This window comes from Sus scrofa, chromosome 1 (genome assembly GCF_054392235.1).
Source record: "Sus scrofa isolate SSC_HxYL_T2T_F1_AM1 chromosome 1, Sscrofa_HxYL_maternal_Yorkshire_Landrace_v2.0, whole genome shotgun sequence".
Lineage (NCBI taxonomy): Eukaryota > Metazoa > Chordata > Mammalia > Artiodactyla > Suidae > Sus > Sus scrofa.
In genome coordinates this window covers 2,668,314-2,687,729 of record NC_139383.1, presented here as the reverse complement: position 1 = coordinate 2,687,729, position 19,416 = coordinate 2,668,314, and the positions used below count along the sequence as shown (strand labels likewise).

Sequence of the window (19,416 nt, the reverse complement as noted above, 5' to 3'; positions counted from 1 at the left end):
CAGCAGGTGGAGAACCCGACTAGTATCCATGAAGATGTGGGTTCGATCCCTGGCCTCACTCAGTAGGTTAAGGATCTGGCATTACCGTGAGCTGCAGGGTAGGGTGCAGACGAGGCTCAAATCTATCATTGCTGTGGCTGTGGTGTAGACCAGCAGCTGCAGTTCTGATTGGACCCCTAGCCTGGGAACTTCCATATGCTACAGGTGTGGCCCTACCAAAAAAAAAAAAAACAAAAAAACAAAACAAAACAAAACAAAACAAAAACCGCTACTTCTAAAACCCAAATCAAGTTACAGCACAATAATAAATACTAAAAATTTAGCAACATGTTAGTGACTGGAGGGGTTGGTTCCTCTCCATCACTTACAGAATCTATTTTGCTGCACACTGAAGAGTTATTGTGTTTGGGTGTTTTTTTAAATAGACTTTAAAAGATGGGTGGGGAGTTCCCGTCGTGGCGCAGTGGTTAACGAATCCGACTAGGAACCATGAGGTTGCGGATTCGATCCCTGGCCTTGCTCAGTGGGTTAACGATCCGGCGTTGCCGTGAGCTGTGGTGTAGGTTGCAGACGCGGCTCGGATCCTGCGTTGCTGTGGCTCTGGCGTAGGCTGGTGGCTACAGCTCCGATTCGACCCCTAGCCTGGGAACCTCCATGTGCCGCGGGAGCGGCCCAAGAAATAGCAACAATAACAACAGCAACAACAACAACAACAAAAAAGACAAAAGACAAAAAAAAATAAAAAATTAAAAAAAATTAAAAAAAAATAAAAGATGGGTGGATGGATGGATGGGTAATTTTGATTATGTCTAGAAGTAAGCACTGGATTTTTGGAGACACATATCCTCACATATAAGACAACACCCTCGCCCTAAAGGGAATAATACACACCCAGCAATAATGCGCAACCAGCTTCATCTTCACAGAGAAAAGCCTGCCGCATGGCCAGTCTCATGAGCACCCCCACAGACTTAGAGATGCTGCCCTGGGCGTCTTGGGAGGAGACCACTTTTCACCACACCCAGCCCTGGTTCAGTTATCAAGTTATAAATAACCTTGAGATTTCAAGGCCACACTCAAGGGTCTTCTGTCACTTACCCTGGGAGGGGGCTGCTGAGACGCCTCCCGTGCTGGTGGCAGGCAGATGGCTGATGCTGGGGATGACATCAGGGCCTGCAGAGGACAGGAAATGCTCAATTCCAGTGACAGGTGAGCCATGAAAAAGAGCTGCCTCATTGTACAAAAGCACCTCACAAAAATGAAATACATCTTATTTGGAGATATTATCATGCATTTCAATGTTTCTGGGATCAAAAACGTATTCTTACGTGTACATTTGGTATTTGGAAATTGACATAACTTTTCCCCACTCGAATACATGTACTCTTCATATCCGTTTAGATTCACCACATATAACAAATGCCTCTCAAAATAAGATGCCCACAACGTGCTATTACTTTGTGTCCTTTTAGAGGAAAATGGTCTCTGGCTCTTGACGGTTTCCTTTTGTGGGGCTGCCAGTGGTGAACAGCATTTGTAAGCCACAGCGCTACGTATCCTAAGGCCGTTTTATTCATGGCTTCTCAGAACATCTAGAAACGCGTTCAGCATAGTCCTTTGGACAAAATAAGGATGGACAGACAGGCTGTCAAGAAAAATAACTTATCAACAGAAAAGTTGAACAAAGATATTTTGCAACTTCAGATTCCTTAAAACTGGGTAAAGTCAAGTTAGACTATGTTTACTATAATGGTAATTATTTTATCTTTTCCTTTTTGAAGTTAGAAAAGTTTATTATCCCTGACAAATCAATAACAAATATTGTTTCCACTTACATTTAAGGAAAATAAAGATTTCAACATTAACCATGTAGCAAAAATGACAGCGTGCGATAACCCAGCGGGCTGACAAAATTTCACTGCTAAACTGTAAAGGGTGGAAGGTTGTGAAAGATAAATAAAAATGAAAATCTAAAAGAAGCGAAAAATAAAAAGAAGTAAAGAACGGCCAGATAATGGTCTTTTCAGGGAAACTTCTCCGGTTTCTGATACATCCTTGATGTTTGAGAACCACAAAGAATTCCTTTTTACTGTAATCCAGATGCACGAATCAACTGGTTTTACCTCCGTCCTGTCTGAGGACATCAGCAGGTATCTTTCCTGTCTCGTACAAAGTAAGGCTCTTCCCAAATTCAAGGGCTCAGTTGTTGAACAAAGCGCTACGGACTCAGCTTTCAGAATTAGAAGCCAACGTTTGCCATTTATTATACAATCTGAACAGACTAAGCTCAGCTTCTCAGCTGAGTGGCTCATCCGCCACTAACTCCCAAACAAAGGCAATTGGAAATTTCACTCAGCTCTGGAGATGCGCTGAAGAACGCAAAGGACTTTATTGTTATATCATTTTAATGTATTTTAACCTTAAACCTGGCACATTTTTGTTTACCAACCAGAAAGAGGGGAAAAAAAAAAAAAGATTGACTTGACAAGGATTCACAAGTTAAGAAGACAGCAGGGGGCAAGAGTCGTGGCTCTAAGGTTAAACACTGGTTTAACAGGAAAAGAAGCTATTCTGACAGTCCTGAGACGGAGCAGGTGACCTGGCCCCACAAAGCACGGCCTTCCAGCACCCCTGGGCCCGCAGATGGTTCCTGCGTCCCGCCTCTGCAGAACGTGCGGCCCCTGCTGTCGGTTGCAGACAGCGCTGGGCACCGCGGTGGCCCGAGTGAGTGAGACCCAGTCACGCTCGGCTCAGTTACATCTTTGCTTTCAAACTCAGACCTTTTCCGACGCACACACCTCACAACCACCAGCAGTCGTGGGGCGCTGTCTCAGGCAGCATCCTTCAGGGCAGGCTTAGAAATACCATCCGGCAGTTCGATGAAAACATATGTGTGGGTTTGCCTCAGTGAGCACGCATCCTCTACCCAGTCTACAGATATCTGCTGAGTTTTTCCCATGTGCCCGGTGCTGCCCTGGGCACAGGGCAATAGGGAACAAATGAGACAGAACCCGCGCCAGCCAGGCTCTGAGTGAAGGCTGTTGCGGGAGGGGCGGGAAGGGGAGGAGGGTTGAAATGGAAAATAAGGAATGTTTCCGCATCTCATAAACCACCCGAGAGAGGAGATTTCCTCAAGGGAGGCAGGGAGGGGCCCTGGGGACCACCACGGAGGCTCTGGGAGGGACGTAGCATCTCAGATAACGTCACAAACTGTTAGGCTTCAAAGAGCCAGCTTTGAACTTCAGTTTCTCAAGTCTTGATACGGAAGAGCTCCTAGCAGACACCCAGTTAGCAGAACATGGCTGGGCACACAGTAGGTCCCAGGAAAGATCCGGAGATGGAAGGAATGACAAGGCTGGGTGCCCCACGAGGCAGGCGCAACGGCCGCCGATTCCCTGGAAATGTGTGTCATCTGAACCAGAGCTGATCTGGGGCTGAGCGCAGGGGTCTGGAGCTGCAGCCCTGCTCCCTGGAGATGAGTCTGCCCTTCCTTCTGACCCACCCGCCCTCCACATCAACAAACCTTTCAGAACAAATAAATAGAACCTGCTTCTTGGGAACAAGTGGGGACCTGACCCTCCGTTCAGCCTTTAGAAAGAAACCACCACCAGCATTGTCACAAAGCCACATGATGGCTCTGGAGGGCTCTTAAATAGTGAGCTTCCCTGCAGCCCACTCTGTGCCTCAACCCCATGTTCCCTGAGAGCACCATGGGGTCCTGGGTAGAGCGTGGGAGGGCTCTGCCGACTTCAGCAGCTATTATTAGTAATAAGAGGATTTTAATTTTTTTTCAGACTTGCCCGTGGCATACAGGAGGTCCCAGGCCAAGACTGAACCTGAACCACAGCAGTGACAGCACTGGATCCTTAACCTGCTGAGCCACCAGGAAACTCCTTTTAAAACGTTTTTTTAAAAACATACCTATTTATTTATTTTTTACTTACTTTTTTTTTTTTTTTTGGTCTTTTTGCCTCTTCTAGGGTCGCTCCCGTGGCATATGGAGGTTCCCAGGCTAGGGGTCGAATCAGAGCTATAGCCGCCGGCCTACACCACAACCACAGCAACACAGGATCCAAGCCATGTCTGCAACCTACACCTCAGCTCACGACAACACCAGATCCTTAACCCACTGAGCAAGGCCAGGGATTGAACCCGCAACCTCATGGTTCCTAGTGGGATTCATTAACCACTGAGCCATGACGGGAACTCCATATTTTTTACCTACATGGTTTTTAAAATATTATTTTCCACCATGATGTATCCCAGAAAGTTGGATATAGTTCCCTGTGCTGTACAGCAGGACTTCGTTGCTTATCCATTCTAAAGGTCATAATTTGCATCAAATAACTACAAACTCCCCGTCCCCCCGATTCCCTCCCCTTTGACAACCACAAGCCTGTGTCTCCATATCTGTGAGTCTGTTTCTATTTTATAGATAGGTTCATCTGTGCCATATTTTAGATTCCACACATAAGGGATATCATATGTCATTTCTCTTTCCCTGTCTGACTTACTTTACTTAGTATGATAATCTCTAAGTCCTTCCATGTTGCTGCAAATGCCATTATTCCATCCTTTTTATGGCTGAGTAGTATTCCACTGTATACATGTACCACATCTTCTTTATCCATTCATCTGTTGATAGACTTTTAGGTTGTTTCCATGTCTTGCTATTGTGAATAGTGCTGCAATGAACATAGGGGTGGGTGCACATCTCTTTTTGAATTATAGTTTTCTCCAGATATATGCCCAGGAGTGGGATTGCTGGATCATATGGTTCCATTTGTAGTTCCATTTTTGTTTTCTTATTCTTATTTTATTAGGAGTTAAAACTGAAGTCAAAGGCCTGCTGAAAATTCAAGTCCTGTGCAGGTCATTTGACTTGCAAGCACATAGAAACTCCTCTGGGAACCAGTTTTGTTTCACTGCCCTGTGCCTGCAGGGCCTGGGGCCTCATTCCAGGATGTGCCAAGCGGGGATTCAGGCAGACACCTGTTCACACCACAAAGAGAAGTCCCCTCACACATCTTTCCACCTTGGCCAGCCGGAGACGCCCCCAGCAGGCCCACCCCAGCAGCCCCCGGGCTCAGACCTGGGGCTCGGGCATCAGGCCCACCCCGGCAGCCCCCGGCTCAGAGCTGGGGCTCAGGCATCAGCGTTAGTGTTAGCACAGGGTGCGATGGCTTAATCCCCGATGAATCTGTCACAAGTACGTGCTACTGATGGCCAGGTGCCTGGCTAGAGCAAAGCCCCTCCCGCTAGTGAGGAAACAACTGGGAACCCGGCCACCTGCGACTGATGGGGTGTAGGTGTCCTAGAGCAGGGCCGGGGGCGGGGGGCAGCGGGGAGAGGGGGGGGAGTGCCTCCAGCCCCCAGGCTGGTGCGCAACACACAAAAGAACTGCCTTGCAAAACAAACCCCCGCGTTCATTACCTAAGTCTGGCCGTGACCACTGGCAGATCCAGACGTGGACGCAGTTCCTACAATCAAACGGGGCAGTTAAACCCCTGAGGGGGTGATTGTTTCTGATTCAGTAGGTCTGCTGTGGGCCTGAGATTCTGCATTTCTGGGAAGCCCCCAGGGGTTGTTCTGGTCAGGACCTGCTGGAAAGCACGGATGCCGAGTAAGTACGGGGCTGGATGAACTGCTGTCTGCTGATGGTGCAGAAACAGTCCCGACAGCTAAGAAAAGCCCGAATGTGCTGACACGCCCGCAGCGGTGCCCACAAGACCCATGACAGGCTTCCCACGTGGTGGAGGGCTGGTGTCGAGAGGCAGAGGCTGAGCAGCTGGCAAAGGGGCCATGTTTACAGCAAAACGACAGGTGCCCTCACTCTCACCTTCAGAGCTGCCCCCGAACAGCAAAGAGCACAACTGTTGTGTCTGTGAAAAGCAAGATCTACGTGTCCGAGTGTTTGGTGGTTTAGAAAAATGGACAAGGTGATGGTGAATCCAGCAGTGAGGGGTCAATGACCAGTGTCGTCCACCAGAACTCAGCCGCAGCTCAGAGTCTGGCATCGAATGGGGCAGCCCCACTCTGGACAGACACTTATTTTTATGGCCCCCCAAACCCGTGTCCTCGGCAGAAAGTGCCTCTGGGCTTCTGGAAAGTGATGCTGGGCCTCTCGAAGGGGACCTACGGCCACATGGTCCACCTGGTTTCAGTATCTCAAGGGCACCCTTTCTGGAATTTCTGAAGTTCAAGGAACGCAGTAGATACAAGGCTTTCTGGGTAAGAGTCGCCAGCCCCTCGACCGGCAACCGTGGCCATGCATCCACTTGGATCGCTTCACCCAGAGAAGCCACACTCAGTGCAGGTGGTTTTAGAAAGAAAGTGTGAAACCGCCCAGGCCAAATTTATTCACCTGCCCGCAGCGCAGTCCACGGTTTGTGCCTGAATCTGCGGCGGGCTGGCCGCGTTCCACTCCCATCTCCTGTGTCTCTCTCATTTCCTCCCTGTCATTCTCCCAAAGCTTGATGTGTCCACACTTCTCCTCTGCTGACAAGTTGTTAGAGACACCACCTTAAACTCATTTCGGATTTAATTTCGAGTGGCACGTCTCCTTTTCATGTTAAAAAGAGTCTTGCCTCATTTCAGCTTTATTTTTTTCTCACCTCTCTGCGAACCATCTCCTCCTTAGGTCAGCTCTGGAGCAACAGCATTGAGTCAGAGATATGTTTGCCTGAATGCAGGCAAACCAAACAGGAGCTCCGGGGCCGGCAGAGACCCACGGGCCTGATGAAAGGCTGGGAGGCCTTCTCGCAGCTTGGCGTGAGCTGCCCCCTCCAAGCTCCGCCTTCGCCTGAGGGGTCCTTGTGCAGAAAGGCTTCTGGTGAAAATACTTACATACAGCCAAAAGCAATGACCAGAAAGGGACTGTCACGCTTGAGAGTCACTTTACATCATTTTCTGAAATTGGGAAATTTGGAAAGAAGCCACTTTATTTTCAGCACGCAAATAAACGTGGTAGCCCATGGTTTACACTTTTGTTCCTAGTGAAGACCTGATTTTTAGGGTCACAGCAAAATCGAGAGGAAGTTACAGACTTGGCATAACCCCCCTGGTTACCAGCCTCACTCACGGGGGTCTCGGGTCTGAGACCGGGAATGAACCAGTGCACTGACCCAAGGCCTGCCGTTTAGAGTAAGGATCTCACTCTCAGCAGTTTATGGGTTTGGACAAACATAAAATGATGCCCATTCCACATTATGTTATCAGAGAATTCTCACGCCCCTAAATCCTCTGTGTGCTGCCTGTTTATCCCTGCCCCCCCCACTCCCCATGCCCAACCCCTGGTCGTCACTGGTCTTTTCACTCTTTCCATAGTTTTGTCTTTCCCAGAATGTCCCGCAGTTGGAATCATACAGTCTGTGCACTTTACAGACTGGCTTCTTTCACTTCATATTATGCCACTGAGTTGCCTCTGTCTTTCATGGCTTGACAGCTCTTTGTTTGTTCTTTTTTGCAGTGTCAAATAATATTCCATTGTCTGGATGCGCCACAGTTTATCCATTCACCTGCTGAAGGACACGCCTCCACTTTGGGCAGCTGCTACGAACATTCGCGTGAAGACACAGGTTTCACCTCCTTTGGGTAAATACCAGGAGGCGTGATCGCTGGGGCACATGGGAGGAGGGTGTGTAGTTTTGTAAGACCCATCCCAACTGTATTCCAAAGCGGCTGTACCATTTGCACACCCGCCTGTTGCTCCATCTCCCCACCAGCTTCTGGTGTTGTCTGGATTTTGGCCATTCTACTGGGAATGTACTAGGTATGCAGCGGTCCCTCACTACTGTCTTAATTTGCAATTCCTTGATGACGTATGATGTGGAGCATCTTTACACAAGCTTATTTGCCATCTGTGTGTCTTCTCTCGTGCAGGGTCTATTATGGTCTTTGGCCCATTTTCAAATGCTGTTGTTTGTTTTCTTACAGTTGAGTTTTCAGAGTTCTTGGCATATTTGTGTGTAACACTCCTTTACTGGATGTTGTCTTTTGTGACCGTGTTCTCCTAGTCATGTGGCTTGTCTTCTCATTGTCCAGACATTGTCTTTCACAGAGCATGAGTTTGTATTTATTTAGTTAGTTAGTTTGCTTTTCAGGGCTGCACCTGCGGCATATGGAGGTTCCCAGGCTAGGGGTCGAATCAGAGCTGCAGCTGCCGGCCTACACCACAGCCACAGCAACGCCAGATCCGAGCCACGTCTGCGACCTACACCACAACTCACAGCAACACTGGACACTTAACCCAGTGATCGGGGCCAGGGATTGAACCTGAATCACCACGGACACTAGTCTGGTTCATTTCCACTGAGCCACAATGGGAACTCCCATTAATTAATTTTCACATGTTCAACTAGCCTTGTGTACTTGGAATAAATCCCATCTCTTCATAGTATATAATTCTTTGCAGACGTTTTTGGATTTGATTTGCTAATATGTTGTTGAGAATTTTTGTATCTGTGTCATAAGAGATACGGACCTGTGGTTGTCTTTTCTTATAATGCACTTTAGGCATTTTCTTAATGAACTGTAATATCGAAGTTGGTAGACTAATGTTCACTGGTCATAAGACAGGCCCCTTCTCTGTCCATTTGTACGTCTTGGGGTAATTTCACGTTCTAGCCTGGAGAGTTGGGACTACAGTATGGCTGGGACTCTGAGCTTTGGAGACAGGCAGGTTGGAGCACAGGGTCTGTGCTGTGCTAACCAAGTATCTGGGCAGGTGAGTTTTCAATGGTTCTAACTCCCATTTCCTCATCTGCAAAATGGTTTTTGCTAAAAAACAGGAAGTAGGTTTGTGATTTCACAGGGTTTGAGCAAGGACTAATGGGGGTAATCCATGAACAGTGCTGGAAAGGTCCCAGTAACTAAACGTTTAGGGTTATTACTGCAGTCATTTGTCCAGCCCACATCTTATTGCTTTAGGGGGACAGGGGGCCTTGCCCTCAGCATGCAGAGTTCACGGTGCCAGGATCAAACCCGAGCCACAGCCATGACAACGGAGCCACCAGGGAACTCCTTACTGCTTTAACGTAAGGTAAGAATCATTTTTCTCCTTATTATAATATTTTATGTAGGATACTTTTTTTTTGTCTTTTTGTCTTTTCTAGGACTGTACCCCCGGCATATGGGGGTTCCAAGGCTAGGGGTCTAATCAGAGCTGTAGCTGTTGGCCTACGCCAGAGCCACAGCAACTGGAGATCCGAGCCGTGTCTGGGACCTACACCACAGCTCATGGCAACACCGGATCCTTGACCCCCTGAGTGAGGCCAGAGATCGAATCCGAAACCTCATCGTTCCTAGTCGGATTCGTTAACCACCGAGCCATGACGGGAATTCCATGTAGGATACTTTTAATTTTTAGTTCATTCTCTAAAGGCTTGTCCCCTAACACTGTAAGTATCTCAGATTGATGCCTGTAAAATAAGTCTTATTTAAATTCAGCTGGGAAGGGGTGGGCAAAAATAAATAACCATTAATTCAGCTCTGGGTTTTTTTTATTTATATAAAGTATTGGCGTCCCTAAAAAGCTATAAAATGGAAAACTTTAATTGCAGGATCACACACAGACAAGCCCTCACGGGTGTATCGTGGTTGCTGCTCAGGACCTGGTATATACTCTCAAACAGACTTCTGGAGGGGGGGGTTCCGTATGGTGTGTTTTTCACATTGTGCATTTTTATTTTTCTAGTCGTTTTTCTCTGTATTTAGATGATTATACACTTTGAATCGGAAGAAACATTAGCATCCACCTTGGTGAACCTCTGTCTCAAACCTGAAACCCTAGGACAGGTGGGGGGAGGGGTTGGCAGTGTCCAGTTTAGGCTCAAATACTTCCAACGGACCACAGGTCAGCCTGGACACACCTTTCGTCATTAAAAACAACTCCCTCTCATATCGAAGTGGAATTTACTTCTTTGTAATTATTTCCCACTGGTCCTAGTCTGGTCTCTGAAGCTACTTAGAGCAAATATGAAATACATTTGAAATATGTTTATTGAAATATGAAATAAATATGAAATCCACAGGCAATTCTCAAATGTCTGAGGCCACTTATGCTCCCTTGATGTGTCTTCCTGGGCTCAGGTAAACCTGTTTGAGTCTTTCCTGGGTGGAAGTTTCTAGAACCTTACCATATAGGCCTTTTCTTAAAAAAAAAAAAGTATGACGTCATTTCATCCTTGTCTCGAAACTTTCACGATATCTTATAAGTTGTCTATCAAAACCTTTCCCACTCTTGCCAGTGCAAATACTTCTACACACACACACACACACACACACACACACACACACGTATGTTCTTCGAAATCAGAGGGCCAACCAGAAACCGTTAATGTCAAAAACACTTAATTTCTCCCATTATGTGCAGAGATGATACAGCCTTCCTTTCGGGTGGATCCTGATTTTTTTCCCCAAAGCTCCACATTTGCCACATTACTTGAGGAAACCACCTTTCTTAGATCAACACGTAAGCTTTATGTTGATTGAAAAGTGCCAAGAGGGACTTCGGAGTCTGCAGTCTTGACAGCATTTTGTCTTCTCACCAGAGAAGGCAGCACACAGGACGAATGTTCACACAAATTACACTTTCTGCCACCTCCAACCATCTGACAGAGCAGCCCCCAAATACTGCCCTGTCTGGCAGGTGGAAGGTGCTGTGCTCCTGACACCCAGGTGCGAGGCCGCCCACCCCCACCCCGGGAGGGTGGGGACAGCGCCCAGCCGGGCCTCCCTGGGGAGAAGAGGCAGAGCCAGCACCTGCTGTCCCCCCACGGCTCCAGTGACCGTGTGCCCCCACACATTTTCCCCATGAAGAGAAACCTCAGGACACAACATATCAAGTTGTTCAGAGAAAGAATTTGATAAAAACCATGCACAACAAAATAAAACCTATTTTAATTTTTTAAAAAACTTTCTTGGCTGTGCCCACGGCATACAGAATTTTCCAGGCCAGGGATCGAACCCGTGCCACACCAGTGACAAGGCTGGATCCTTAACTGGCTGAGTCACCAGGGAACTCCTAAAAATCTATTTTTTTTCTAACTTTGGCCCGAGGCATAAGGGCCAGGGATCAGATCTGAGCCGCAGCTGAAGCAACCTGGGATCCTTTAACCCACTCTGGTGGGCAGGGGATCGAAGCCTCGTCCTAGTGCTGCAGAGACACTGCTGACTGCATTGCACCACAGCAGGAACTGCCTAAAACCTACTTTAAACAGCACACACTCTTCACTTGCATCTTTAAAGGACTTTGTGCCAGGCCCTTGCACGGGAGGTTCCCCTCGTAATAACCTCATAAAAGAGGTGTGATCACCACTTCCCAGGTGGACTCGGGGGTCTGAGGACCTGCTCAGAACACCTGCAAAGGAGCAGCACAAGGGGTCAGACCCAGACGTTGTTCTGGCTCCAAGACTGCTCAGCGTTCTCACGCTGCCGCCACGTGTGAGGCTGCCACCCCCTGAGCCAAGGCAAAAGAGTACCCGCGTTTTGAAACCAACCGGTGAAGCGCAGGCATTAAAACACATTTCATGACCTTTGGCATTCCATCCTAGATCCTTCCGCCTTTTAATTTCCAAATCGTGACACGCCAGCTTGCTGAAGGTGTTTCCTAGTGCCAGAATAACAGTCAAAATGCCACCTGGGAGGGATGAGGAAGAACAGAACAGCAAAAGGAAGAGGCCGGGAGAGAAAGAAACCCATTTCCAGGGCCGAACAGGACCTAAAAAGGCCACATCAGCTAAAACTCTCCATAGACGCAAGGGACAAGCCCTCTCTTTCCAGAAAGGCAAATCCTTTAAGAGGGTGCTAAGACCTGCCTTCTTCAGGAAGCCTCCGAAGTTCATTTCCACCCTGATTTTACAGAGTAAAGACTATCGTTCTCAGCAACGGTGTTTCTGTTCAATGATTTCCGTGTGATCCTTGAGTCCCGCTTAGTGCCTGCTTTTTCTCCCAAAATACACTATGTTCTCTCTGCAGGCAGGAAACAAGACACTGTTCTCTTACATCATCCAGATAGTTTCATTTGCATGATGCAAAACATTATTTTGCACACAATAAGAATCTTTTTCTTTCTTTTCTTTTTTCTTTTTTTTTTTTTTTATGCTTTTTAGGATGGCACCTGCAGCATGTGGAAGTTCCCAGGCTAGGGGTCGAATCAGAGCTACAGCTGCCAGCCTACACCACAGCCACAGCAATGCCAGATCTGAGCCACATCTGCAACTTACACCACAGCTCACAGCAATGCCAGATCATTCACCCACTGAGCGAGGCCAGGGATCGAACCCACAACCTCATGGATGCTAGTCGGATTGGTTTCCGATGAGCCACAGGGGAAGCCCAACACTAAAGAATTTGTAAGTGCTGACTATACTCACCATTTTGAATGTCTGAATTCAAAGGACCTGGCAAGGAGTTCCATGAGCTGGGTGGAAATCCCAGACGCAGCTCACATCCCACGTTGCGGTGGCTGTGGTGTAGACCCACAGCTGCAGGTTGGATCTGGCCTTTAGCCCGGGAAAACAAAGTACTTAAAAAGCTTGGAACATAGTAGACAGGCAGAAATTATTACCGAATGGAAATTAAAAGATACCATTAGAAAACACATTTTTTCGTCAGTATGAGAAATCTCACCTCTTTTCTCCAATCAAGGGTGGCGGGCGGAGAGCCTGGCTCCTCGTCCAGAAGATGCTGGAAAGAGAAAAGACGCTGAGCTGAGCCTCTGTGCTCATGCGGCTGGTGGAAGGCAGCTCTTTAAAGCATTAACTTCCATTACCCTCTAAAGAGAAAAGAACATGAATTCACATTGAGATATAACGCTTGTTATGTTTTTTTCTTTTTCCTTTTCATGGCAGCGTCTGGGGCATATGGAAATTCCTGGGCCAGGGGTCGAATCACAGGTGCAGCTGCGGCCACAGCCACAGCCACGCTGGGTCTTCAACCCGCTGATGGAGGCCAGAGATTGAACCCGCATCCTCACAAAGTGGGGTTCCTTAACCCGCTGAGCCACAACGGGAACTCCAATAATGCTTAATATTTAAAGCCAAGTTTAACATTTGAGCAATAAATTCTCCCTTGTGGTATAAAACTGGAACATGATAGTTCCTTCAGCTATGCAAGATTTACTCTGGTATTTCAGAGTATTATTATGTACGAACATAAATGCTGGGAGATTTTTTTCTTATTTATCATGGCATAAATGTCAAAAAAATGTGGAGTTCCCGTGGTGGCTCAGTGGTTGACAAACCCAACTAGTAGCCATGAGGATGAGGGTTCAATCCCTAGCCAGGGAACCTCCATGTGCCATGGGTGCGGCCCTAAAAAGACAAATATATATATGGCTTTTTAAATTTTTTTAATATAGAATTCATTTTATTTATTCATTTGTTTTCTTTCATGGCTGCTCTGCCGCATATGGAGTTCCCAGGCCAGGGATCAGATCTGAGCCGAAGTTGCCATCTATGCCACAGGTGCAGCAATGCCAGATCCTCCAACCCACGGCGCCGGGCGAGGGATCAGACTTGCATCCTGGTGAGCTGCAGAGATGCTGCTATTCCCCTTGCACCGCAACGGGAACTCCTAGCAACATGTTTTAGTTCTTAAAATTCTGAAAGAAAATAAACTTGCCTTGGTAGATACAAAAAAAAAGCTTTATAGACACCATTTACCCTTTTTTTTTTTTTTTTTTGTCTTTTAGGGCCGCATATGGAGGTTCCCAGGCTAGGGGTCCAATTGGAGCTTTAGCCGTTGGCCTACCCCACAGCCACAGCAATGCGGGATCCGAGCCGCGTCTGTGACCTACACCACAGCTCATGGCAACGCCGGATCCTTAATCCACTGAGCGAGGCCAGGGATCAAACCCTCCAGCCCATGGTTCCTAGTTGGATTCGTTAACCCCTGCGCCATGACGGGAATCCCCTGCATATTTTTTTAGTTGACAGGCATGTGAGCGTCCAGGCACTGCAAGGCCTTTGCAGGTGGGACTCAGGGCAGCCAGCGACATTTGCATCTTCACCTCCCCTGCACTGTCCCTGCAGCCACCATGCAGGGCTGGGCCTTTCTATCGTCTTATGAAGCAGGGCAGCCGGGTTTCTTCTCCACCTCTGCTCTCTTATACACGAGACCGAATGGCCTGCTCTGTTTTTATTTTTATTTTTTAATTTATTTTTTTATTTCTATTTTTTTGCCTTTTCTAGGGCCACTTCCCGCGGCACATGGAGGTTCCCAGGCTAGGGGTCTAATCGGAGCTGTAGCCACCAGCCTACACCAGAGCCACAGCAACTCGGGATCCAAGCCACTTCTGCAACCTACACCACAGCTCACGGCAATGCTGGATCCTTAACCCACTGAGCAAGGCCAGGGATTGAACCTGCGTCCTCATGGATGCTAGTCAGATTCGTTTCTGCTGAGCCACGAGGGGAACTACTTATACACACCATTTAAATATTTCAAAATGACGGAAATCAACATTGGTAGACACCTATTTAGATCGAAGTCTGGTACTTTCTAGAAAAGAGTACTATTTCATTTTGGTGGCTATCTCTGCCAGGCTGTGAACTGGCGCTCAGATCCCCTCACGTGAGACACCAAGCCTCCTCCCACAGTGGCTGCATCTTTGATCACCAGCGATGAGCGGGCTCTCCAGCGGTATCCAGGACCAACCACTACACTGACCTGTCCCACGACACAAAACAACTTTCCTCTCTCACCTCCGCACACGCAGGGTCTCAGCAGGGAGGAAGCTGTTTTGCTTAACCTTCTACCTCTAATTTGAGCCCCTTGTTCAAATGGAGCACTATTCAGCCATAAGAGAGAATGGACTAAGGCCATTTGCAGCAACACGGATGGACCGAGAGACTCTCATCCCAAGTAAGTCAGGCAGAGAAAGACAAATACCGTATGATGTCGCCTATACGTGGAATCTACAAAATGACACAAATGGACCTTTTACGAAACAGAAACAATTCACAGACCTAGAGAACAGGTTTGCCAGGGGATGGGGGACTGCAAGCTGGGGATTAGCAGAGGCAAACTATTGCATGGAGAATGGATGAACGACAAGGCCCTGCTGTACAGCACAGGGAACCATATTCAGTGTCCTGCGATAAACCATCATGGAAAAGGATATTTAAAAGAACGTAGGAGTCCCTGCTGTGGCTTGGCAGTAACAAACCCGACTAGTACCCTTGGGGATACGGGTTCGATTCCTGGCCTCGCTCAGCGGGTTAAGGATCCGGCGTTGCCATGAGCTGTGGTATAGGTCACAGATGGGGCTCAGATCCCTCGTTGGGGATGTGGCTGTGGTGTAGGCCGGTGGTAACAGCTCCGATTAGACCCCTAGCCTGAGAACTTCCATATACCCTGGGTGCAGCCCTAAAAAGCCCCCCCCCCAAATTATATATTTGCATAGCTGAGTCACTTCAGAGTAGAAATTAACACATTATAAATCAACTATATTTCAATTTAAAAAGATATAAGCAATTTGAAGAGTGGAAAAAAATAAAAATAAAATAAAACCCTTGCTCAGATATGCCAGCTTTCCACGTCCATTCAAAAAGACCCTGAGTGGAGTGCTATTGTGGCTCAGTGGGTCAAGGATCTGGCATTGTCACTGCGGTGGCTCAGGTGGCTGCTGTGGCGCAGCTTCAGTCCCTGGCCCGGGAACTTCCACAGCCATGGGCAAGGCCAAAAACAAAAACAAACAAACAAAACCCCAAAGAGACCTTGAGTTACCAGGGTGAAGTCCTGCCTTCCAGTTAACAAAGGGCAGTTCAGACCCAACACACATGAGTCTGCATTTGGCTCCAGGCCAGGTCCCCAAATCCCTCCTTCCCTGTGGGACCTCAGCTGCTTTAACTCCCCACTTGGAGCAGCTCCCCCAGCAGCTCCCCCAGCAGGCCAGCAGCTATCACCTCCCTTCAGGAGGGCCGCGTGCCTGTGAAAAACCACGGGTTCTTTTGCTCAACACACTATTCCAAAATTTTTTTTAATTGTATTTATTTTCTTTTTACAGCAGCATATGGAAGTTCCCAGGCTAGGGGTCGAACTGGAGCTAGAGCTGCCGGCCTGCACCACAGCCATAGTAACGCAGGATCCAAGCTCCATCTGCGACCGACACTGCAGCTCATGGCAACAATGCCAGATCCCCAACCCGCTGATCGAGGCTGGGGATCAAACCCGAATCCTCATGGATACTAGTCAGATTCATTTCCGCTGAGGCACAATGGGAACCCCTTTAAAAATTCTTTTAAAGTCACTCTAGGCGTCTCCTGGTGGTTCAACAGGTTAAGGATATGGCGTCGTCACTGAGGTAGCTCGGGTTCAGTCCTGACCTGGAAACTTCTACCTGCTGCAAGCACAACCAAAACAAAAAATTAAATTAAATTGAAAATTTTAAAAAGTCACTCTACTAACAATGTTTAAATCTTCTCTGGAAATATCACATTAAACGGATGAAATGGCTAAATTACTTCAATATGCAAGTCTGAGTAAGATCTCTTTAGACATTTTTATGGAAACAGCACACAACAATACACAGGTTAACGCGAAAGACACCATTGCCTGTAAAACCCAGAACACAGGTTAGAGAAGAAAGGCTGCAATAGTCACGCAGGATCCTGATGTGAAGGCCTCGTCAGGAAAGGGTGCTGCTCACCCGAAAGCACTTCGCCCAGCACTCTGCCCACACAAAAACCACCACCGACTGCCAGCCTGTCGTGTTCACCCAGTACCAACACGGGCCAGGCCAGTCCTGGCACGGTGAGCAGTGAATGCCAGAATCCCAGAATATTCCGTCATAGGCCTCAGAGAAGATGGGGCACCCAGCCACCGTACTCTATGGGCCACCAAACTCATGAACCAAACAATTTACCCCAATGCACCTCAAGCCACACGGAGGGGCTGGTGTGTTTCATTCCCTTCCAAACCACTGCCGTCTGTGACTCGCTGAGAATTATGCTTCCGTAAACATCAGTGATGCCGACGAGAGGACACCTGCTGGGTGATGTCTTAGTGTTTCAGGACTCAGTAAAGAAATTAACCTACATAACTCCTTGCAGCCCTGCTTTAAAATCTCATATTCTCAAATCTCAAACATGTTTTGGGAACACCGGTGTTTCGTCCCTTAGGCTCTTTGTGGTTGCATCAGGTCTGAGTAAGAAGGAAGTGTCCCACTTTTATTGAAATAGATGTCTTCTCTTGGGGGAGAGAAGCAGCCAAGTAAGTTTGTGAGGGAAAAAATGGGGGGGGGAGTTTTTTCTCCCTCTAAACTGTAGTTCTTTTTTTCCCCCTCAATGAATTTCATTACATTTATAATTGTACAATGATCATCACAACCCAATTTTATAGCATTTCCATCCCAATAAACTGTAGATCTTTTTTTTTTTTTTTCATCTTTTCTAGGGCCACACCCGTGGCATATGGAGAGTCCTAGGCTAGGGGTCTAATCGGAGCTGTAGCCGCCAGCCTACACCACAGCCACAGCAACGCAGATCCAAGCCACGTCTGCGACCTACACCACAGCTCATGACAACGCCGGGTCCTTAACCCACTGAGCGAGGCCAGGGATCGAACCTGCAACCTCATGGTTCCTAGTCGGATTCGTTAACCACTGCACCACAACAGGAACTCCTGTAGTTCTTGATGATATCTGCTATCACGGCCTTTAGGACACTAAAGGAAGATATGAAAGAGAGAGGCACTAAAGGAAGTGTGAAACGGTATAGTGCTTTTTTTGGCCACACCCACAACATGAAGAAGTTCCTCCGCCAGGGATGGAACCCAAGCCACAGCAGTGACGATGCTGGATCCTTAACCAGCTGTGCCCCCAAGGGCACGCCTACAGTGCTTATTTTAAATAAGAAACTATGAAAAAGTAACATAGTTTTAAAAATGCAGTTTAAAAGTATTTTAAAAACAGCTCTCCTATAATATTAACCCAATTGTAAGGCAGACTATATCACTGCTTCCCAGAACGAATTGCTAAAAAATGAAAGCATTTATTAAAATTGAGAAAAAAAATAAAAACAAACTTTTAAATTTTATATTCTGGCATTTTGTTTGATTTCTGTCCCACAAGCTTCCTCCTGAAGCAGCTTCAAAAATCCTCCTTGTCACGCATGTTTTTCAAGATTCCACTTTTGGTCAATTCCTTTTGCAACCCTAGAATCTCATTTCCAAAAAAGATCAGTGTATATGTAGAGATACAGCATATCTGCATATAATATACACATATGAATATACAGATGTATAGCAGAGTGACATTTTAACGGCAAATTATAAGTCGGCAGGTAATTAGAAATTTGAAACCCCATTTCTAAGCATCAAAGGATAACTTGCAGCTGTCTAGTTAGGAGAGGGTTGTTTTTGATGGTAACTGACACCCAAAAATGATTAAATAGCACCTTTGAAAGTCTGCCTCTAAATTCTAAGGATTATTTACACTTAAAAATTAAGGTAAACAATTTGAAGGGAAATCAATTTTTTTCTATCCTAGGTCGTAACTAGGTTAATTTCAAGGGAATTCTTTGGACAGGGTGCCAGAGGAGAGGAGAGCTTTAGGAAAGGAAAGGAGAAAGGTTTGAGGACGATGAAAGGAAGTAGATAAAGCAACCTTGCCCTTAAAATTCAATTTCTAGTTTTGTCTCCCTTTGACATGGAGACGCTGGAGTTACCATAGACGATAAACGAATTGTCACATAGAAATATGCTGCCTGTGACAATAAAGGGTGTATTTGCCAGGTTCATAGAAAACCGGTGCCAGGATTCTCACCTCTTTTAAATATCATTTCATCTCCTAGAAACTGGGGGACGCGTCAAACTGATAAGGCCTGTTTCAGGAGGTTTAACTAGATCCATGAAGTAGCTGCTTTAAAGCAGTTCCTCCTGAGAAGCACCCTCTCACTTCCCCAGGGATTTATAACCCGGGGGGGGGGGGGGGGGGAAATTCTCCATTCAGTTCAAGGCGACAATCAGGAAGCCCAGAGCTGTAAAATGACCGGGGCATGTTTCGGGGGTACCAGTGTAGCTTATCTCATCAGCACCCATCAGACAATTTTTCCAGTGGAATTTCTAGGGCAAGTCCTTACGGGAGGGCGTTTTCTGTAGAGACTGGGGACTCCCTCTCATATTCAAACAGGGCCTCTCCAAGTAGAACACTCCTTTCTCTCACAGAGCTGTTTTCAGACTCTCTGCAAAATGAGATTCACCCCAAGTCCGTGCTAGGGCACAGACCACAGCCCCCCGGGATCATAAAAGGTTTGGGGGTCAGGGTGTTCGAGTCTCCCCCTTCTGTCTAGCTGCCAGCATTTCACGTGTCCCCGAGGGGCTGATGGGGGCGGGCACTGCTGCCACCTAAGCCTGGGCAGAGAGGCTCCAAGAGCAAAGGCTGGTCCCCTGGGCTGGGGGTGGGGCGGGACCCTA

At 47.3% G+C, this 19,416-nt stretch overlaps 1 protein-coding gene across 1 annotated transcript in view; it reads right to left on the bottom strand.

Annotated features, from left to right (window-relative positions):
* The window catches only part of LOC102157949 (uncharacterized), an 81,415-nt gene that overhangs the window by 42,901 nt on the left and 19,098 nt on the right, over positions 1–19,416 (bottom strand). The window contains exons 2-3 of the mRNA XM_085021953.1: positions 12,631–12,687; positions 1,099–1,173 (exon numbers count right to left, since the gene is read on the bottom strand). Of these exons, the coding sequence (XP_084878079.1) occupies positions 1,099–1,167 (69 nt within the window). The 5' untranslated portion in view covers positions 1,168–1,173; positions 12,631–12,687. The remainder of the gene's footprint in view (positions 1–1,098; positions 1,174–12,630; positions 12,688–19,416) is intronic.